Below are 22,663 nucleotides of genomic sequence, written 5' to 3'. Positions count from 1 at the left end.
AGGTAGTTTTGGCCTGGGGAGTACAAACTCCAGGGGCTGGAAACTGCTAGAGTTCTGTGCCGTAAATGGAACTGTCATAACAAACACCTTGTTTGAGCATAAACCTCTTAGACGAGCAACATGGTTCTCACCAGACAAGTCAACTAAAAACCAAATAGACTTTATAATTGTAAATAATGAACTGAAGTATGCGGTTAAGAACAGTCGCTCATATCACTCAGCAGATATTGGGTCAGACCATTCTTTAGTCCTGGCGAACTTTATGTTGTCCACCAAATCACATAGAAAGCCAAGAACACTACCTAACCGATTCGACGTGGACAAATTAAGAGACCCCGAGACTGCCGCCGCCTTTTCTGCGAAATTACAGGAGTGTTTCGAACCATTGATACAATTGGATAATATGGAAATAAATGATCTATATGCAAAATTCCAGTCAGCTACAAACAAAGCCACTAAAGATGTTGTAGGCCACAAGAAGTATAGTAAAGTCGAAGGTCTTCCTCCATGCGTGGAACGGGCCTGTAATGATAGAAGGGAGGCCAGACTAGCCATGTTGAACCACCCCGAGGATGTAGGTGCAAAAAACAACTACCAGAAGCAAAACAAAGTAGTGAAGAATGAAATAAAGAAACATAAGCACCAACAGTTGAGGAACAAAGTACAATCTATGGAAAAAGACTACGCTAATAACAACTCACATAACCTATTTAAAACGGTCCGTGAACTGGAAAACAAGCCAAAAAAACCTCTAAACATTGTTACGGATAAAAATGGTATAAAACACTCTAACCCTAATGATGTCCTCAATGTTTGGGAACAACATTTCAAGGAACATCTAAACACTGAGTTCCAGCATCAGGTAGAAGCACTAGAAGATATCCCAGAACCTTCAGCAAATCTAGCTAAAGGCCCCCCGATATCAAGGGGAGAAATTGAGCTGGCTATAAAGAGAATGAAATGGAGGAAGGCCCCTGGGGCAGATGAAATTACTGCCGAAGTTCTAGCTAGTGGGGGAGAAGCTATGCTTGACATGTTATACCTTATCTTCACAAAAGTCTGGAATGAGGAAATTCCACCAAAAGAATGGTCTAAAATGCTGGTCATACCCGTGCATAAGAAGGGAAGTAAGATGGACCCTGCGAATTACAGGGCCATCTCACTTTTGTCAATTCCGGGTAAGGTTTTCTCCAGGATACTTCTTGACAGAATGAAGGAAAGAACAGAAGCTCACTTCAAGGAATCCCAGTTTGGTTTCAGAAGTGGTAGAGGCACAGTTGATGCCATATTTGTTGTAAGACAAATCCTGGAGAAAGCTAAGGAAAGAAAGGTTAATCTTCACTTCCATTTTATTGACTTTAAGGCCGCCTTTGACACAGTATGGAGGAAAGCTCTATGGAAAATGATGAGAGCGATTGGGGTAGAGGCAAAAATTGTAAATATTATTGAAGAACTGTACAGAAACACTCAATGTGCAATAACAATCAACAGACAGATCACCAACTGGTTCCAAGTCGGTGTAGGAGTCAGACAGGGTTGCCTCATGTCCCCAGTCCTGTTCAACATATTCCTGGAGTTTGTTATGGATGAGCTGAAAAGTCTTGACACAACTTTTCAACTCCATGATAACTTATCCACAGAGGAAAGGTATGCAGATGACACCACACTTATAGCAGCCATATTCAGTAAACTTCAGCTCTCGACAAAAGAGCTCGAAGTAGCATGCAAGAAATGGGGCCTGAAAGTGAATGCTGCAAAATGTAAAGTCATCTCTAGTATAGAACAAGAAAACATTTTCATAGAGGGTAAAAATGTTGAAAAGGTCCCTGAGTTTGTTTTCCTAGGAAGTGTTGTACCTGGTACCACAAATGATATAAAGAGAAGGATCTCTCTGGCCGCATCCGCATTTGGTAGGCTAAGAAAAACAGTATGGAACTGCAAGAGTTTCAGTAGATGTCTTAAAATGCGTCTCTTCCGAGCACTCATACTACCAATTGCCACTTATGCATGTGAAACTTGGACTCTAAAAAAGTCTGATGAGTCTCTCCTGTTGGCTTTCGAGATGAGATGCCTACGGGCGATCCTCAGTGTTTCACTTCGCCACCGAATTCCGAATGTGGAAATAAGAGCGAGACTGGGTATAGAAAACACCATTATCGATTCCATCAGACTCAGAAGACTAAGGTGGTTTGGTCACGTTGTGAGAAGACCTCCACACACACTTGTCAACAAAGCATACTATCAAGATTTCCAAAAGCCCAGGCCACGGGGGAGACCCCCGAAACGATGGAGAGACCAGATTGAAAAGGACATCGGACAAAGTATTAAGTTGGCGGAGAGGAGTGCGGCGAATCGTGCAGTCTGGAGAAATATCACGGAGGGAGCAAGGGGCCAGTCACTGGCCTAGGCACTTAGGCAGGTAGGCAGGTAATGGGTTTTCGTTGGGTTGCATCTAACTTGAAGCAGACTGTTGCTGAGTTTGAGAAACAGCCGAAGCCACAGCCATGCAGAAAAAAATTCAAGGCCGTTACTTCTCACATGTACAGGCCAGTGTGGGGCTTATCTCGAATCTTCCAAGGCCTTGGAATTCCTGTGGCTTTGACGATGTGTCCCCTTTTCATGGTATCGCTGTTTATACTATGCCTGTGTAATTCGTGATCACCAAACATTGTTTACCGTGAGAGTTATCACCTGCAGTCGCTGGACCACTTTCTTCAACGGTAGTTTGCCCACATTTCCCCATACATTCCCCTATGTATCAGTGACAATGAGGGTAAGCTCCAAACGTGATCCGAATTGTTGATATATACCTTTAACCCTCAAACCACCGTATGGGGTCAAAACTGACCCCAGACGTATATTGATATGTGCCATTATGACATTTCTGATTGAAAAGGAATTTCCTCCCATGAGTTTGTTTGTATACATATCTTATAACTTCGCATACGCTTTTACCGTGATTGGCTCATTGTCGATTAAGTTATCATAGGAGGTTTATGTATGGACGTATGGGCCAGTTGAGTCAAAACTGACCCAGAATTTTTTAAAACAAACTTTTGAGACCCAGGCCTAAACTACTTATCGCATGATCACGAAATTTTCAGAGAATGGTGTACTTGTGCCACGAATTTAAAGTCACCAAAGATATTTTTGGTGAAAAGAGTCAGCAAAAAAACTGTATTTGTGCAAAACGTTATGGTGTCAGTTTGACCCCATACCGTAATCTACGTCACAAAAAAGGTACGGTGGTTTGAGGGTTAGGTCCAACAAGGCGTATATGATACATGTTTTTGTGACAGCAAAACCTGTTTGTTCTATACACGCATGATTGACGTAAATACCGGGTGTGCACTGTGTACATTGGGTCAGGTTCTGACGGGCGTTGTCGCAGAATTTTCAAATTAGTGACACCGACACAGTTTATCTCGCTCAAGATCAGTACGTGTCTACCTGCTTGAAAGAAATTTGTAAAAAGAATGTGCCAGCGCGGCTAGAAGATAACAAAGGAGACCGACTTTAATGTCACAGTCATGGAGCAGTCGTCAAAGCACGTTGTCACCTTGGTGAAACTTCTCGCCTATCCAAAAGCACGTTATCCTCAGGCCGTTTACATATTCATGCAGTGTAACTTGTCCCTGGGTCATTCTACTACTCAAGCGCCCCACCCCACCCCATTGTGACAGCTGACGATGTCTGTAAATTGTATCTGAAATTATATCTAAAATGATATTTGGAAAATGTATCATTCTAACACAAAATGTGACAGCACAATTCAAAGATCAATCATAGCAAATAGGGCAGATTTTGTGCAGTCAATGGAGCTGTTGTTTCTTGGTAAGGTGACTTAGTCTCATCTTCTCGCCCTGTTTAAAATGTCACCAATTCAACTGCACAGTGTCCCCAGGCCATCTATTATCATGTGTTGTAACTTGCCCCTAGGCCATTCTTTTGAACTACTACTCAACCGTACCCATTGTGACCGCTGGCGATGTCTGTAAATTGTATTTTAAATTCTATCTGAAATGGTATCTGACAAATTTGAATTTATCTGTTTATATTTAGCAAGATCAGTACGTGACTACGTATACGTGCGTAACCTGAAAGAAAACTCCCACAAATGTGACAGGACACCTCAAAGATTAATGATAGTAAAGGAGACAGACTTTTTGCACAGTCACTGTAGTTGTTGTTTCGTGACAAGGCGACCTGGTCTCACCTTCTCACCCTATTTAACTGTTTGCCAACTCAAATGCACAGTGTCCCCAGGCAGTTTACATATCCATCCAGTGTAACCTATCCCTGTGCCATTCTTTGTGACCATTGTGACCGCCGGCACTGTTCGTACATTGTATTCTAAACCATATCGGATGGTATTTGTTAAGGATGAACTAACACTTTACAGCGATCTATCTCTTACAAGATCATTACGTGGCTAAGTGCTTGACCAACAATGAGAAAAAAATTTAAAGCAAATGAGACGGACTATTTTGTCACAGGAGTTGTTGTTTCTTGCAAGCTGGTCTCACCTTGTCACCCTGTTTTACTTGTCACCAATCCAAGCGCACAATGTCCCAAGGCGCCCGTCTATGCATTCATACTTGTCCCTGGACCATTCTTTCTTTCTACTCAACCGCCCCCGTTTGGACCACTGGCGATGTTTGTACTTATTTGCATTTTGAATTATATCTGAAAATAATATTTCAAAAGTTGAATCAATACCTCTCAACGGTCTGTATTTAGCTGGACAACTGGACGATCACTTATGACAAAGGAAACATATTTTGTACTGTCACGGACCTATTATTTCTTCGCAAGGCGTTCTCGTTGCACCTTTTTACCCTGTTTACTTGTCGCCAACCTAAATCTACAGTGTCACCATACCCTATGGCATTCATTCAGCGTGACTTGTCCCATTCCTTCTCTTTGCTAATCATCTGTCACCTTTGTGAGTTGTCCCGTTCTTCCACTTGTCAGCACTTCAAATGAACTATGCCCTACTGGCAGCTCATGAGCTATATGCCTTGTCTCATCGTGTCCCCGAATGAGGTCATGCTTAGGCTAAGGTCACATTTCCAAACCAGGCGCGGTAGGGCAGCTTTCGGGATCAAAAAGACTGATATAAAGGACATCAAAATACACAAAACGCCAAAACAAGATTCGTAGGCATGATTTGTGTATATTAATTGTGTAGGTATACATTTAAATTTTTCGTTTCTTAAAACATCCCGACAGGGCCCCGGCCTTAGGCTTAGGTCCCATTTTCAAACCGGGTCCCTGTCGGGATGTTTGCTAAAGCGAACAATAAAGAAAGTGTATATCAAGGAGTATATACAAGTTATGCTCATGAGTACTTTTTTTCGTTGTGTTTTGTGCGTTTTGTTGCCTTTTATAGAAGAAGAACTTTATTTCACGACAATTGTACATGGTACAAAGTATGGCAACAACTGTTACATAAAGTACAAAATAGGGGTATAGGATAAAGCTTAACATCCTAGTTAACATAACAATAAGGGCTAACATAATTCATTCATATAAATCTTAGTATCATAATGAAGTAGGCTAATCATTAGCTTCAGTATTCTTTCTAATAGCAAAACCGTCCTTGATATATTTGCCTATTTTTGCATTATGGGAGTTCCAACATCTAAATATTTGTGCAAATCTGTCTGTACTTCGAGTCTTTTGAAAGATGTTGTACTTGATTCGAGAAACGTGAATAATTCATTGCGTAAACTAGCATACCTAGAAAATTCCATTATAAAGTGAAATTCATCTTCAATATGCTTTATATCATATTTTCTGTTTCCGGAAGATATCCGGCCGGGCCCCGGGTTGGGAATTGCCGGGGACCTAAGCCTTATGCCAGCTTCTGTTCGCTTGTGACCGGTTAGATCATCGCATTTCTTTGTTACAACGTTGATTGCAAGGATGAATGGTTCCTTTTTTTGCTTTGTCTAGAATCAAGATAATTAATAAAAACAATTTTTTTTTTGCGGGAATTTTTTTTGCTAAAAGGAAATGAATGGTTTTTGATTACATATGGACAGTTTCTCGAAATCTGGTGTTTCTTTAGTTGTTTTATTGGCAGTTTTAAACACGATTGTAGCTGTGCAACGTCACAAGAGACCACTTCTGGGCAGTAACACTCACGAAAACAGCATCTCTTCTCACTAATTCAGAAACATCAAGATTTAGACAAGCTAAACTGACCCAAACAAGCTAAACTGACCCAATAGGAACAGTAGGGGTTTTGAAGGCTACTAGGGAAGGTCTTGCCCCATTGAGTACCATCATTTAACTTTCTCAAATCAGAGGAATGTTTCTAACAGAAGCTTGACAACCTTTCTTTTCAAATGTCTATATTAAGAGTACAACATTGGTCATGTCAGGGGATCGAACCCAGGACCTGTTGGTTTTGGGCTAAACAAACTAACAATTTTGACAAGATGTCACTTTTGCCTAAAACAATTTCATGATTTTTTAATTCTATTTTAATTAATAATTCTTTGCTTCTTTCCTTCAGGGGGTCTCGTCTCCGGTGACAACAGCGAACCCTTCCTATTGGTTGCTGACAACGTCCTCGATGCCATTTTGCAAGTCAACGTCACGTCCGGGTCAAAGTTCGCGCTTCCGCTGGGAGATATGAGATCACCCCGTTCCGTCGACTACGACCCGACGACTGACTTCGTGTACTGGTCAGATCGACTTGATGGGGACATCAAACGGGCCCGCCGTGATGGAAGTGGGAGAGAGACTATTGCAGCAGATGACGTCTTTTGTGAGCATTCTTTTTTTTGGTCTCTCTCTACCAAAATGTCATCCTCATCATCATCATTACATAACTGTTTATCTAATGATGTGTTTGGTAATGATGTCACGAAACCACTTTTGCAACATTTGTGATAAAAGAAGAGTAAAAACATTATCATCAGTCCCCCCAAAATTGCCCGACAAGAGACAACATAGGGGGCGGGGGGGGGGGGGGTGAGGTTGTTAGGGCGGACATGTGTGATGATTCTGTAATAAGCATTTTGCATGTTCTGAATCTGAACATGAAAACTATAGTAACCATTGACTGACGGTTTAGTTCGAAATTACCATCAGTCATCACTAAAATGATAAAGCATATAGTTTAAGGTAATCACTTGCCATTTCTTCTCGCCCCTCCCCCCGTTGAGAATCAACAATACAGGCAACACACAGTACTCAATGTAGGCACTAGGCAGCATTGAATTACGTCGACTTTTTTGGAAAAACATGGAAATCAGATGAACAAAACTTGCCAGTATATGCATAACACCCACGGACAAAAAACGTTGTAAAAGTAAGATACATCTTTTCTTCTCTTACTTGCAAGAGAAGTAAACCTTATAATTCTGCACCTCTTGTCTAGATGTCTATAGCCTGGCATTGGAACATGAGGGTGGTAAAAAAGATAGATGCATCTTTCCTTCTCTTACCTGCAAGAAAAGTAAACTTGATATTTCTGCACCTCTTGTCTAGCTGTCTATGGCCTGGCCTTGGACCATGAGGGAGGTAACATCTACTGGACCGACTCGATAGCGAGGACTATCTCAGTAGCCAGGAAGGATGGATCGCTCCGCAGGACGCTGTTGACTGCACCAGCCGTAGGGTCACCCGGAGGACTAGTGTTAGACCCCAGGAACGGGTAATTAAGCTTATAGAGAATTTTCAAAATGCCAATTAAATGTCTAGATCACATTTCCCAACCAGGGCCCGGCCGGGCTGTTTAAGTGTGTTCGCCACCATGTTGGTGTCCCTATTTGCATTTCAGTGAAACACAGGTCAAGCGTTTCTGGATATTTCAAGATCTTATTTCCCTCTCACAGCTATATGTACTGGACGGACTGGGGTAGTAATGACAGAATCGACCGTGCTGCGATGGACGGTAGTAACCAAACAACCATCATCGGTAACCTGATTGATCCCAATATGATCACTATAGATTATAAAGGTAAGAAAACATATCGTAGTTACGTCCGTTAACATTCAGCTTCATCTGTGTTGCTATTCCTAAGTAACATTAGAAAAAACGCTTAAACTTCTAAAGGCTAAAACTGGATATAGTTTTGGGGCAAGTCTTGTTGAGTAGGTATTATCATGTAGCTATAGCCAGGCGCCGTGGACCAATCAGAAGGCCCCGTTCCACGTTTGTTATGACGCAGTAACATATAGATTCCGGCCAGGTCGGTGGTTCGCTCCTTCTGATTGAATCGACACCGGCACCGTTGTTGATGGGGGTTGCTTCTTCTGTAAACATTGGTAATGGGTTTTGTTGTTCTAAAAAGCAAAAGACTGCAGTGTTTCGAATATTTTCTGTAGGAATTTTGAATTCAAAATGCAATATGTAATCTCCTTACAAATGTATGTGCCAAAGAACAAATGTGAATTTTCAGAAATTTGACAACGGAATTCACACGTACTGTAACAAGGGATCTATGCGCCACACAGGAGTTTGAAAGTTTGGGTAGGCTATATAAAAATAACGTTAATGACCCGCCTGTTCCTCGGTGTACATGGTGTCATAACGCCTGGTCCTTTGCTATAACTACCTCATCTACCTATTGAGATTACGTTTCATTCAGTGGTTAGCACTGAAATTCATACCTTTTCTTTGTATAATTCATTTTTTTGTATGAGTAAAAAGACATCCAAGGTCAAGTTGGTTCAAGGTCTCATAACACAGTATTCATCCGCAACCCCCGTCCCAAAAAGTAGTTCGGGTTAAAATAGTGCACCGAGGTACACGGTGGAATATTCCTCCTGCATCTACTTTGTACGTGCTGCCCTCAGTATACATAATACTTAATCAGTACTTAGCTCCTCTTTGCATTACTGTAAATGCAAAAATGTTCGCGGTGGATTAATATTCGCGGTTTTCGCGGTGACCACTTCACCGTGAACACACCAGTTCTTCCGCGACAGGGGTCCGAGCTAGTGCGCGAGAAAAAAGTGACGAAAGGCTTCCGAGGGTCCATGTTTGAGTTGACATTTCTCATTATTTCCTGCGAAATGACGTTAAACGGTTACATGGCTGAAAAGCGTAGGAAATGGTGTGTTTTCGGTGCAAATTGTGTTTTGGTCCGCGTCTTACTTCCGGGATATTCCTACGCCTGAATGTGATTAGGCTCGTGACCTAGATTAACCTCTGAAGCGCTGTGTTAAGCCTAGTTGTAATGCCGCGCGCCGTGGATGATTAAAAAAACTGTAGTACTAGAATTTTCTTTATAATTAGCTGGATTACTCGTTAGGTTTTCCTCTTTCTGACAGTATCAGTCGTGTTTGCCGGAAAAATCATCTTCATGTTTTTCTTTCAATGCCAAAATGCCCGATTTTTTGCATTCTTTTTTACATGAAAATAATGTTTTTTCCCTCTAATTTTTTAAAATCAGACAAGTTGAAGGATCGAAACTTAGTTTGTGTTGTAGCTAAAGGAATATGCTTTCACCAGATATACAGTTATTTTGCTTCAGGATAATTCCCTTGTAGAGCTGGTCGCTAGACTTTAGGGTATGCCGCTTCCAATTGAAACCCCAAATAAACTGGTGTGTGCCCCCTTAAAACAACCGCGAACATTTTTGTATCATGGTATTAGACTGCAGTCTATGGTGTTACCGCAAAATTAAATACACCGCGAAAAGTCCTTTTTCCCGCTACCGCGAAATTAAATCCCCGCGAACTTAAATAAATTCACAGTAATTCATTCTTTTTTTATGTATCCAATCCAGAGAATCGGTTGTATTACTGTGATGGTGGAGATTACAGCATCTACAGCTCGGATCTGCTTGGCAATGACATACGCCGACTGTTCCATGAAGACGGGAACGTTCTCTTCGGGATTGCCATCGATGATGACACCATCTACTGGTCGTCTTGGACAACTGATCAAATATCAACGTGAGTAACTTTAGTCTGTTGTTGTACTTAGTAAATAGCTTCTCGTCTGATGACCCTTAGAGCAGTAATCCTTATGTCTGAGACAGTCAGATTAACTTTGCACAAATAGATTTTTAAATATCCATTTAAATGAATCTTATTATTGAATTTAATTCATTTTATCCATATGTACATGTTAAAATATATTTGTAAAACGTAAACGGAACAAAAACAATGCGTGCTAGGGGAAGAGAAAATACCGCAGGCTTTGTTCCTCCATATAGTTCTTCTACCCGCAGGTATAATATGAAAGATGAAAATATAGTTTGAAAAATTAGGGAATGATAATACCAAATCATGACAAATGATAACATTACAATAAGAAATCAGAGAACAATAATGATAGAAAATGGTAACAGGTAATGACAACAACAGACAATTAAAATGTCAACGAATTCATAAAAACATGAAATACAATAATTTGTTACGCACTCACAGATTGCCCAAGTCCGACCAGAACCAGAACAGAACCGTCCTAGTTGATGACCTGTCAAGCCCAAACGACATCTATGTGTTCACGGCATCTCCTGATGATGTCACCAATGGTAAGAAAATCGTGTCAGAATTGCTCATCAATATAAAAAGCATCACCGTGTTGAGAAATCACTATGTATTTGTATGTTTTTTTACATATTAGGAAACGTTAATTTGATCTTAACTTATTTGGATGGCATCTTTGGGAACCCAAAAACTGATGTGAGGATGCGAATACAAGTTAAGCTGGACAACAAAAATTTCATTCATTGTGTAATCAGAGTAGTAAGGAATGTAGAATAGATGAGCAAACACGAAGAATATGAAATAGCGAACAATCGATTCTTTATTTTTGTTCCTTTACATCTTCTTTCTTTGACCTTAGAATTAACCTTAGCATCCCGTGACATTAATATATTAAATTGAATACATTTCCTCATTTTTGAGCTGCTTTGTTCAATTTGCAGCATTGCTGACAACTTTTTTTTCGGAAACGGACTTTCATATTCTGGAAATCTGAAACGCAGTCTTTGTTTTGCCAGGATGTACTTTGTCGAATGGAGGGTGTGCGGATTTGTGCCTCGCACGTCCCGGCGGAAGAACGTGCGCCTGCCGAGCGTTCTGGGAACTGCACCAAGATGGACAGACCTGTCTTCCACCAGGTAATCACGAGAAATGAAGCTAAAAGTTTAGTTTTATAATGCCAATATTATTGCCGTCGCCATTTGTTTTACACTAGACAAGTATTATTGTGCGGTTTGATTTGCCATTCCTGCCATATATTGTACCGTGCCAAGCTATACGCTTCTTTAATTGCATACGTTAACATTACATCTTCATAACGTACAGCCTTTTGTTGCTCCTTATTATATGTACACACAGTTGATCACCGATCTCTTCGTATATTTCCAGTTATATAGGAGTATTGTATATTTGTATGACCATATATGTTGACAGAACAGATAGATACAAACTTGGCTCGTTTCACACAGATCTTGTGTCTCCGAGCTACCTCTGGCTGGACCACAGTACCGCCACTGGTGTGACGTCACTGAAAATGACCCCCGGAAACAGTAGCGTCATCGGAGAGATGGGCGGCGGATCACTTCCTGTCACGGTACTCTTCACATCCGCGGAGCCCTCCAGAATAGAGGCGATAGACTACGACTTCGAGCGCAACAAGATCTTTTGGGCTGACACAGGGCTTAGAGAAATACACACGGTACGAAAGTAGGGCCTCAATGCGTCATTTTTGGCGACGCCTCACGGGCAAAGCCATTAAAGGGTTATTGCAATTGAGTAGCTAAATGTTCATAGAGAACGCATTCTTTCCCAAGGGTACAGCACTGGCCATATCATGGGGTCGAACCCGGATAGCTGTTGGTTCTGGGCCATATACTCAGCAACTACACCACACAGGACCCAAATTTGCGTTGCAACAAAATATCGCTAAATGTGTCGAGAACAAAAATTTGCATATGTTATGATTTTCATGAAAGGTTTGTTGACAGGGGAATCTCTTATGTATCACCAACAGATTGATACACAAGACAGCAAGATCCAATCCTTCTCTACTCTCCTGGAGGGCATCTCGTCCGGAGTGGAAGGCCTGGCGGTGGATTGGCTCAACCAGAACCTGTACTACACAGACGGTTACTTCAACTGGATCGCTGTAGTCAACTACAAGGATAATCCGCCACGGCATCACGTCATTGCTCACGAAGGACTAGAGAGACCACGTGGGATAGCCGTTCACCCGCATGCAGGGTATGTAGTCATTTTTACTCTGAAAGTGGGACTTCGAAACAGTGTCTTAAAAATCTAACGATAGGGTTGCAAGATATCGTGGTGCGCTTGTCTGTGCAAGATATGCTATTACCTTATCATGCTGCATGATACTCTTGAAATAGGTGTAGAATGCCATTGTAATCTGAAGATCAAAAGTCTCTGTGGTACAAAACCAAGTCTTTTTAATCGACGATTCGACCGTCTGTCACCTCCTTCGGGGTACATATGACAGGTTCATATTGTACTGCAGCTATAGGTGTCGCTGCTTGCAGATGTTTGTTAAATAAAACACTTCGCCGTGTACAAATAATTTTGTTCTTCAGTGACTTGCCAACCTGATTAAACTGTTCATTGAAGCCTGTACTCTTTTTACAAAGTTATATTTTACTATGCTCATTCTTTTTCCTAGGTACGTCTTCTGGAGCGACTGGAGTAGCAGTAACCCAAGGATAGAGCGCGCCGTGTTGTCGGGAGAGCAGAGGACGGTACTCGTGAATGAAAATATCGAGCGACCCAGTGGCCTTGTCATTAATGGCAATAGGTGGGAATTCCTTTCAGCGTGATGTAAATCATTTTATGTCATACCTGTGACGCGAAAACGTTCGGTACGGGTGTTCTGGACCGTGTGATAACTTCTGTATCACACAGGTTCAAAAGTTGTATATATCACACAGGCCTCCTTCAAGTAAATCGAACCATTTCGAGCGGGCCTATTGCGGCACGGTTGGCAATTCGAATATCCGATTCGGACGTTGGAACATTGCTGTTGTAACACCTTTTGTTCGAGGGCACCAAATTTGTTCAACTTCTGGCGCATTTCGCATCAAAGCATGCATGGGTTTTCTAAGGTGGGTATGACATAAATAAAATACAACACGGTGTTTTCTATATGTATAAAAAGAAATAACCAGTTGTCCAGATATGATAGTTGAATAATATCCCTTCATATAGTTACCCCTGTAAGAAAAATGGAGGTATAGTTTTTGGTGTGTCTTTGGTATTGGAAAGACAAAGGTGTGTCCGACAGTCCACTATGGTTCCCCTGCTGTTTGTTATTAGTATTTCATAAAAAAATCCAAGATCTTATCTTTTTTTTCCTGTCCATGCCATGGCTTTTACCTTTTTTTTTCTAACTCTGGCTACTATAGCATTAAAGATGCAGTCTGATAAAGTCATAATGCCTTTATGAATGAACTTTTGGTCCCGACGGCTTCAACACTTATTTGAATCGTTTTCCTTTTTATTTAATATTTCCTTTTATAGGTTGTTTTGGGCGGACACCTCCCGTGATGTCATTGATTCATGTGATCTAAATGGAGACAACAGGGAGTTGTACTTCTCATATGGCGGCACACATTTCTACGACATCACGACAGACGGGGTAAGAACATTATAATTGTCATAATTGTCCTACCAAGGAAAGTTGTTGTTATATCGAAATAAAAAAAAAATAAAAAATTAACCAGCTATACATCTTTTAGTGAACTAAGCGCTACCAGTAGACTGCAGGGTTGGGGAAATGGTCGTTTGTCTCGTTGAGGAATGTTCAAGCTAATTGATTTTTATTCATTCATTTGCAAGACGTAAAACATACACAAGGGAAAAGACAGAGCGTCGATGCACTTAAGATGTGTAACGTTGTATTGTCGCCGTTACTTATACAGCATTCGGAAGGTCGTGAGTTCGAGTCATACCAAAGACTTTAAAAATGGTACATGCTGCTTTTTCTGCTTTGCACTCAGCATTAGGGAAAGAGTGTGGAAGTTGAACACACACCACTACCAGTGGACTAGCCCCCTGCTGTAATAATTGAAACGGAGATAGGCACCGCCCTATGCGCCATTAGGCGCGGGAAGGACTTTAACTAACTTAAAACTTGTACAGCATGGAGATTGAAACATTCAACAAGTAAAGAGAAATACCACGAAAACTGAACAGTAACTGTTGTTAAGTGAATTTGGATAGGGTATTTAAATCAACATAGTGCCCTAAAATCCCAGAGAGTTTGCCGAAGAGAATTGAACGCTTGCCAGTGTAGTCGGGTGCATCCTCGACCGGGCTCTGAGGCCACATATTTGTCCCGATAGACTACGGGATACCGCGGGGATTCCTCTTGGTGTTTTCACGGGTAGTTCACGGGGTCTATTCGTCGCCGGGCCCCGGGCTGATTTAAGAACAGGGTTAAAAAAAATCCGGGGCCCGGCCATGCAAAAATATAGCCCAGATATATAGCCACAAAGTGTCTCACGGAGGTTTAAATTTATTTCCGAAATACCAAAAACATAAAAGTAGCCCGTAAGCTACCAGGTGACCCCCTTCCCCCTTTGCAACTGTGACCAAAGCATAATGCAAATATAATTTTTCGTGCGTATATTATCATATACCAGGAGTGGATAACGGCTACTGACTGGTCCGATGACTCCATTAACTTCCTCTACGAGCAAGGCAATTCCCGAACCTACTATGGCGACGGCACCGTCTACGGGGTGGAATACTTCGATCGAAGCCGCCAACAACCAGGCCAAAGTAGGTTTGGTAATTTGATTAATAGTATTGTTTTTGTTTTGTTGTTTTTTGTGTCTGTTTGTCCGTGTGTGTGTTTACAGACATTCGTAGTCATCGATGGTATTTGCTATGTGTATAGGAGTTGAGGAGACGAAGGTTAAGGTCTATTTGGACCCCTGTTATGTGATCTTGGTACTGCAGGGTAACTTCCGTTTTTTTCTCCTGATCTTGTGTGGTGACAGATAGTTTTTCAAAAGGAAAGAGTGGTACATTTTTGAGCTTCCTAGTAGCTTGTTTTGACATGTAAAAATTAAATTAACTTAGGATGGTAGCCGTAATGATCCTTCTCTTCAGCCATGATGCCATCATCAAATGTAGATAAAGCATAAACGCATGCGTACGATATCCAATGAAATTTGTGCCTTGTTATCATTGTCCAGCGGAGTGTCAGGTCAACAATGGCGGCTGCAGCCATACCTGTGTGGGGGACCCAGACGGACACAGGTGTTTGTGTTTATCTAACTTCCACCTGGCGGAGGACAACCACACCTGCATTGCAAGTAAGACCATTTTATATCTACATCTACATGGGTTTCTCCCCTAATAGCCTCCAGCCAGGCTCGGCCGGATTGACTCAATGATGGAGGTCGTTACAACAGTGCCTGAAAAGGCATATGCATTTCATTGTGGAATGGTGGGGAGGAAAAAGAGTTTTCTTTTGTACCTGTGCATCTTTCGTGTCTGTTTTTGTGCATATTGTTTTGAATATGAAGTATTGCATGTCGGGTTGATTTGAGAGGTACGAAGTGGACTTCTTGTATTGATGATAATCTTTGAAACAGTAGAGTGTGGAACCGCATTGACGTAGCAAAACAGTCAACGGTGGAAGCCGTTTTAGACGTGTTTATCTTTTATGTTTATATTTTACAAAGATGAACATCCCTTCTCCAAGGCCCTCCTCGTCGGAAGTGATTCCGGCATTCTTCAGCTACCGCACAACTTCCTGGAACTGCCAGAAGTTGGCGACTGGACAGATTCGTACATCGTGAGAGGAACCAAAGTCTTCGCGATGGACTTTGATTATGCAGGTGTGTCCTTTTAACATCACTCTGCGATATATTGATGATAAACTGAAGCCTCATCATAAAGGTTACTTTAAGCTCCAAAATATTTTCATCAGATTGGTAGAACATAGGATATTACAGGTTTGTTACACACAACCAGCACCAAATAAAGTCCCATCTGCTTCATCACATTTCGATGCATATCAGATACGCAACTAGCGTACCGCCCGCTTGCGTTTCGATGCCTATCAGACATCTTCCTCAGAGCTTCTAACTGGAGTTCTGCTTCTCGCCGCTATATGTAGCCGATGTAGGTGGCGCTTTTGAGGCGAGAACTCAAGGTGAAAAGTCACCATTACAGACATTCGCAAAATTAGCATTTTGATGCCATTGAAGATGGCTTGCAAAAATAAGTGTAAGAAGCCTTGCTGTTGGGAAATGTTGGCATTTTGGAGCTGAAAATTATAGGTAGGGGTTCTGGCTATTTTATTTTGAGACAAAAATGGGCTTTCTACCATGTTTTCAGTGTTGTAGACAGTCTAGAGTAAGTATAGTTTGGGTGTTATCAGGGAGGTCAAAGGTCACCAGAGTTTCTTATTCTGTTTGTGGGGGCGCGTTGCGCCGAACCAAATGTTTTCAAAATCGCCATATGCACTCTTGAGAAGTCAGACTTGCCTGCTGCCAATGTGAGTTTTTCACCAACTAAACCTTAGGTAGGTGACTTTTGACAGCCTTTTTCTTACATCTTATGCCTGCATTAGGTGCCTGGCAGGCATTAGAGGTCTGTGCCCTAACAGCATTTTCACATGGGTTTCAAGTTCAAGGTAGACAAGTGCCGGTCACTTCGAGTGATGCGAGGAAGGGTCTTTACAAGTTTCAAAGACTTCCCCGGAGACCGTTCTCCCAGGAATGGTCCCCTGGGAGTAGTTAACTCAGGTGTTACGAGGGCTATGGTAGAGGTCTAAGGCTATGGTTTGGCTCCATATCACTTTGCAAAAAAGTGGCACTTAGAAGGAAGAAATGGTGCAATCTGCTCACCCAGACTGAAAGAGGCTACTGTTCCTCAATTTAGGCACCTAAATTTGTATCTAAAAGCTTCTAAGCTACTGTTTCAAGCATTCACTGACAGTGCATACTGTGCACTAAGGGTGGTGGGGGTGGTAGGTAAGCATTGTGGCTTAGATTTCTTCTGAAATTGGTAATGTGACCATGGGGCAGGCTTCAATTGACTTCCTTGACTTATATTTATTGAGAAATTCTTCCATTTTAATACTTTTTTGTCCTTTTTGTCAGTTTTTGTATCCTTTGGCTATATTGCAATATGTGCGCTCATCAAATGCTTACAGGTCTAAACTAACAGCATTTTAGTACAGATTCAGGAGCCTTAATGGTGGTAGAGTAGTCCCCTTGTGTCAATGTGAGCAGTTTTCAACTCCTTCTCCTGTGATTGTCACTTTTTGGCAAATGACAGGGGACCTGTCCATGTAGACTCAGACCACTGTCACAGCATTGAGGACAGCTCTCTGACACCTGTTATCCAAACTATCCCCAAGAGACTATTCTTTGTCAGAAATCTTTGAAACTTGGGCTGTTACTTAGCAACCCTTTTCCGCACCATGTGAAATAATTGAAATGTGTCTATCTTGAACTTGAAGCCCGTAACAATCACAAACGTGACTAAGTTTATATCCGTCTTCATATGGCAAACATCTACTTTTGCCATGCATCAATCTTTTCGCCACATGTTATCAGGAGTAAGTGTGTGGTATCCAGAAGTCTATACCTCCCGCCGTCAACGCCGCCAATATGGTACCTTTAAGCACATTTTATGAGAGCTTAAAGAGCGGTTTTCATGCAGTGCCTATTGAGAGATAAACAATGGGCTTTGATGTAAGTGGTCTCCGTTATACCCGGGTACCCGGAAGCTATCCTGTTTCATGTCAATGGTAATGTAGATATGTCTATAACTACTTTATCTACTTTCCCAACAGGGAAGATGATATTCTACACACAACTACAGAACAACGGAACGCAAACCATAGAGAGGTTCTCAATCATTGGCGAAGGAAGTTCAATGACGGTTTTCGAAAATGGACAAGGGATAGAAGGTAGGGTTCTAAACTCAAGTCTTTGTTGCCAATGGGTCCCCTGTCGTATCTATAGGTGTTGTCAACGTCAAAGCCGAAAGCAAACATAGCTTCATTTCCTAATAGTGGGGCAGATAACATCAAATTTTGGAGGAATCTTTCACTTTGTGATACAAGCACCAAACTTGGTACAGATACTCATTGGACTTTACTGTTTTGAAAAAGTACGCGGGCCACTTGATTTGACTTTCGGCGCCCCCTAGCGGCGCGTTTTGGTACTGCAGCAGACCTTCCGGGCTTTGTATCTCCTGTTCTAAACATGCTACAGTCATGATTTTTATGTGGTAGAAAGCTGGTAGGGTAAGGAAGAAGTGACGTAAGTTTGGTTTCCCTAGCGGCTTGTGTTGGAACTACAGCGGCGTTTTTTTGCCGCTGCCGAATTGCCCTAGGGGCGCTTTTTGGTACTGCAGCAGACCTTCCGGACTTTGTATCTCCTGTTCTAGACATGCTACAGTCATGATTTTTATGTGGTAGGAAGCTGTTGGAGTAAGGACGAAGTGATGTAAGTTTGGTCTCCCTAGCAGCTTGCGTTGGAACTGCAGCAACGGTTTTTTGCCGCTGACGAATGTGAAGCGGAACAACTCCGGACGTTTGAAATGTCCAAAAGTAGGTTCTTGACTATGGGAAAGCTAAATGTTCAACTCTAATTGTGATACAAGCGCCAAACTTAGTACAAATACTCATGTGATACTACTCTTTTGAAAAAGTACGCGGGCCACTTGATTTGACTTTTGGCGCCCCCTAGGGGCGCTTTTTGGTACTGCAGCAGACCTTCCGGGCTTTGTATCTCCTGTTTTAAACATGCTACAGTCATGATTTTTATGTGGTAGAAAGCTATTGGGGTAAGGAAGAAGTGACGTGAGTTTGGTTTCCCTAGCCGCTTGCGTTGAGGTCATGGGCTGTTTCAAATAGACGAGGTGAGGGTAGCACACAAAGGGTTTCGACACTTCTCCACTGCGTCCTATTAAACCACTCATTCCAATAATATGCCTGTGCGAGTCTTTTGTGGATTACATTTTAAAATGTATACTGCTGCATGAGGGCTACAAGTGTCTCTATTTATCACACAGACAGTCCTGGGAAGAAGAACATATTTTCTGTGCAAAGCATGCTGGGAAAAGCAAAAGCAAACAATCCTGGGAACGAGTTAGTTTTTGGCGGGAAAATCTCAGTGAGTGACACAGCATGACAGGTTCCTACACATTGAGCATAAAGACAACACCCCAGGCTGGTTAATGTGGACCTTATCTCAGGAAAGAGGACTGAATTGATGCACAGCCACTGAGGAAGAGGTGAGAGACAGAAATTCGCAGAATAGAGTGGTTGTACACCGTTGTTTCCTCTCCTAGCTTCGGACCCACCACCGACACAATGGCGGATCGTGGAGGCAGCCTGACGTCAAGGCACAGCCATGGCTTACTGGTGACATCACACTGCCGTGAAACTTAGCATGGAGTTCAGTGTTTACTTGAATGGCACTGAATGAACTATAGGGCTAAATGTAGAATTTGTCTGAACCTACTTGTATCTCATCTGAATGTGTATAATCATACTAAAGGTAGTAAAAGGAGAATCGCTCGGCATTACTGCTTTAATTCACTCATTACCCAACAAGATGGCAAGATCAGTTCCCGGATCATCAAAGTGGAAAACTAACTGGAGCAAATGTTGTATTTGCCAAGAGGAGAAGGGTAATGAGGATCTGAAATCCCCACCCATACGTTACTCACCCGAACAGGATGGCTACACAATGATTGCAACCAACGTCCCCCTGTTGCATGCCCTCCATGAGATGCCCATTGTTCTCGACCCAACCAGACTGGATGAAGGCGGTGGAATAGAAGAAACACTGAGGAGAAACAAGGCACAGTACCACCAAAGCTGCCGTTATCTATTCAACAACACCAAACTGGAGAGGGCAAGAAAGAGAAGACATGGGCTTCAAACTTCTCAGTCAGAAGAAGGACAAACCAAACTGCGAAGAACCAGCCGTGACGGTCTGGAATCTGAGTGCTTTCTTTGTGAACAAGAAGAACCTGCATTAGAACTGAGACATGCCATGACCATGAAGCTTAACAAAAGAGTCAATGACTGTGCTACAACTCTAAAGGATGGAAGACTGCTGAAAATACTGAGTGGTGGAGACGTCGTAGCACAGGAGCTCAAGTATCATCCTGCATGCTTGACATCCCTGTACAACAGAGAGAGAGCCTACCTGAGAAATTTCGAACAAAGAGAGCAGAGCCAGAAGCAGGATGTCTACCCACTGGCATTTTCAGAGCTTGTTACCTACATAGTGGAGACCAAACTCAGTTTTGAGGGACCTACAATATTCAAGCTGGCAGATATGGTTAATCTGTACAAACAGCGTCTACAACAGTTGGGGATGGAGACACCGGATGTTAACTGCACCAGACTGAAGGACAAGCTGTTGGCTGAATTACCTGAGCTGGAAGCTCACAAGAAGGGAAGAGACGTTCTGCTGGCTTTCCGAAAAGATGTTGGCTTTTCCCTGTCACAAGCCTCTAACTACACCGATGCCATGACTCTTGCCAAAGCATTAACAGGTACATAGAGGATGGTGTGGTCTGCCCACACGCTCTGAGGAGAGGGCTGTTCACCATAACAGCCATGGACAACATAGACCACAATCCTACTGCAACAACTGCAACCACCTCTTTCCATGGCACCAGCATTTCAGCTTTCCAGCTCCCAACAGAAGGTAATCAGGGTGAATTTCGGGAACCTCTGACGCTGAGGCTTGGTGAGGAGAAAGTGAAGAAAGTTCCAGAACTGCCCGAGTTCTATACCAATATTCGTCCAGCCTTCTTCACAAAGAAAAACCCTTCGCCTCCATGAAGCCATGGTGTGCAGACAGTTCAAGACAATACTCTGTTAGGACCACAATTGGCACTAGAGTATGCGTGGCTGGAGAAAGTCAGTGTGGAAGAAGAAACAGACGGAGCAGTGAATCTGACCTGGTCAGCCCACCATGCCTCCCAGAAGAGAAGCCCTAAAGTTGAGGTTAGCGTAACGTCACTGTTACCTCTCTTTCGAGATCCAGCCCACTCGGTTGCTACTATCAGACATGTTATGGACAAAGTCATGGAGACTGTAACTTTCCTGAATCCAGGCCAGATACCTGTCATGACTGCTGACCAGCCAATCTATGCATTGGCAAAGCAAATCCAGTGGCACTGGCCTGAGCAGTATGGTGAGGATAAGTTTGTCATGATGTTTGGAGGCCTACACATTGAGTTGGCTGCACTGAGGTCAGTTGGAACAATTCTACAGGGCAGTGGCTGGACGTGGGCCCTCGTGGAGGCAGGGGTGGCATCCTCTGGGACTGCAGAATCTTTCCTATCAGCAGCAAGCATCACCAGGACACGCCAGGCTCACCAGATAACAGCATGTAGTCTCTACCAACTAATGAAGGCAGCCTACAGTGACTATTGTACCGAGGCAGCTGACAACTCTGAGGAACTGCTGAGCTTTGATGCTTGGTGTGATAGCCGCAAGCTGCAGAGTCCCCAGTTTCAGTTCTGGAGTTTGGTGCTGTCGATGGAGCTCGTGATCCTGCTACTGATCCGAGCATTTAGGGAAGCCAACTTCAACCTGTATTGCCAGGCATTGGCTGAGCTCATTCCATACTTCTTCGCCAACAACAACACAAAGTATGCACGTTGGCTCCCCATCCATCTCAAAGACATGTTGACCCTGAAAGAGAAGCATCCACAGCTGGCCGAGGAGTTTGAGAGTGGAAAGTTTGTTGTTCACAAGTCAAGACGTGATTTCTCTGGAATGGCTATTGACCAGGCACACGAGCAGGCCAATGCTGTTATCAAAGCTGATGGGGGGGGGGGGGGGCGGTTGGTGTGACTGAAGATCCCTCGGCACTGAGACGATGGATGATAGCTGGTCCTCAAGTCAGCCACTTGGTTGAACAATATGAAGCAGCATCTGAAGCCAAGGAGGCTGTAGAACCAACCAGCCACCACAACCAGACATCACAGGCCCAAAGAGTTTTCATGAAGAACGTCAAGAAGCTGACCCAAGTTTTAAAGGAGCTGAGTAATCCTTTCCAGGAAGAGACTAGGGACCTGTTGTCACTGGATACCAAGGATATAGCTCATCCCAGTGTAGTTGAACTGCTCAGTACACATTATGAAAGGGGCAGAACATCCTTTCAACAGTTTATGGAGGGCCTACAAAATAGGGAAGTGACCACCTTCTATGATCCCATCAAGAAAAACATGGTTGACTTCTTCCGACAGGAACCAGCCTCCACTGATGCTTCAAAGCGAAAAGTGCTGAAGGAGGATTGTCAGCTCTTCTCTAAGCTGTTCATCTCATGCCAGAGCAGAGAATGTGATCTGCAGGAGTTCTTTCGCCATGAAAATCAGCAGTTCCCCGCTTCCTTGAGTGAAGGTGGGAAGCTTTATACCAGTCAGAAGTCCCAGCTTGCAGCCATACTTGAGAGTAAGGTTACAATACCTGATGTGGAACCGCAGGCTGATACTATCATCATCGATGGGTCAGCACTGGTGAACACCCTGCTGCCACGCACCTCAAAGACTTTCGAAGACTATGCCATCTTGGATGTGCTACCGATAGTGCAAGCATACTCCACCAAGTACAAGAGAACTGACATTGTGTTTGATGTCTATAAACCATCAAGTCTCAAGGGTGAAACCAGGTTAAAGCGTGGGCATGGAGCAAAACGTAGAG

General features: G+C 42.8%; 1 protein-coding gene across 1 annotated transcript in view; it reads left to right on the top strand.

The window, feature by feature from the left end:
* The first annotated feature begins 1,096 nt into the window (after window positions 1–1,096).
* LOC118427152 overlaps window positions 1,097–22,663 on the top strand; it is a 53,079-nt gene continuing 31,512 nt past the window's right edge. The window contains exons 1-15 of the mRNA XM_035836789.1: window positions 1,097–1,760; window positions 6,524–6,778; window positions 7,504–7,669; window positions 7,851–7,975; window positions 9,750–9,918; window positions 10,396–10,502; window positions 10,974–11,093; window positions 11,424–11,653; window positions 11,969–12,198; window positions 12,629–12,760; window positions 13,483–13,600; window positions 14,607–14,745; window positions 15,165–15,284; window positions 15,657–15,812; window positions 17,780–17,896. Of these exons, the coding sequence (XP_035692682.1) occupies window positions 1,097–1,760; window positions 6,524–6,778; window positions 7,504–7,669; window positions 7,851–7,975; window positions 9,750–9,918; window positions 10,396–10,502; window positions 10,974–11,093; window positions 11,424–11,653; window positions 11,969–12,198; window positions 12,629–12,760; window positions 13,483–13,600; window positions 14,607–14,745; window positions 15,165–15,284; window positions 15,657–15,812; window positions 17,780–17,896 (2,848 nt within the window). The remainder of the gene's footprint in view (window positions 1,761–6,523; window positions 6,779–7,503; window positions 7,670–7,850; window positions 7,976–9,749; window positions 9,919–10,395; window positions 10,503–10,973; window positions 11,094–11,423; window positions 11,654–11,968; window positions 12,199–12,628; window positions 12,761–13,482; window positions 13,601–14,606; window positions 14,746–15,164; window positions 15,285–15,656; window positions 15,813–17,779; window positions 17,897–22,663) is intronic.

Source organism: Branchiostoma floridae, chromosome 12 (assembly GCF_000003815.2).
Source record: "Branchiostoma floridae strain S238N-H82 chromosome 12, Bfl_VNyyK, whole genome shotgun sequence".
Classification (NCBI taxonomy): Eukaryota; Metazoa; Chordata; class Leptocardii; order Amphioxiformes; family Branchiostomatidae; genus Branchiostoma; species Branchiostoma floridae.
Note: the sequence above shows the minus strand (reverse complement) of the source record. Positions and strands in the feature narration are given on the sequence as shown.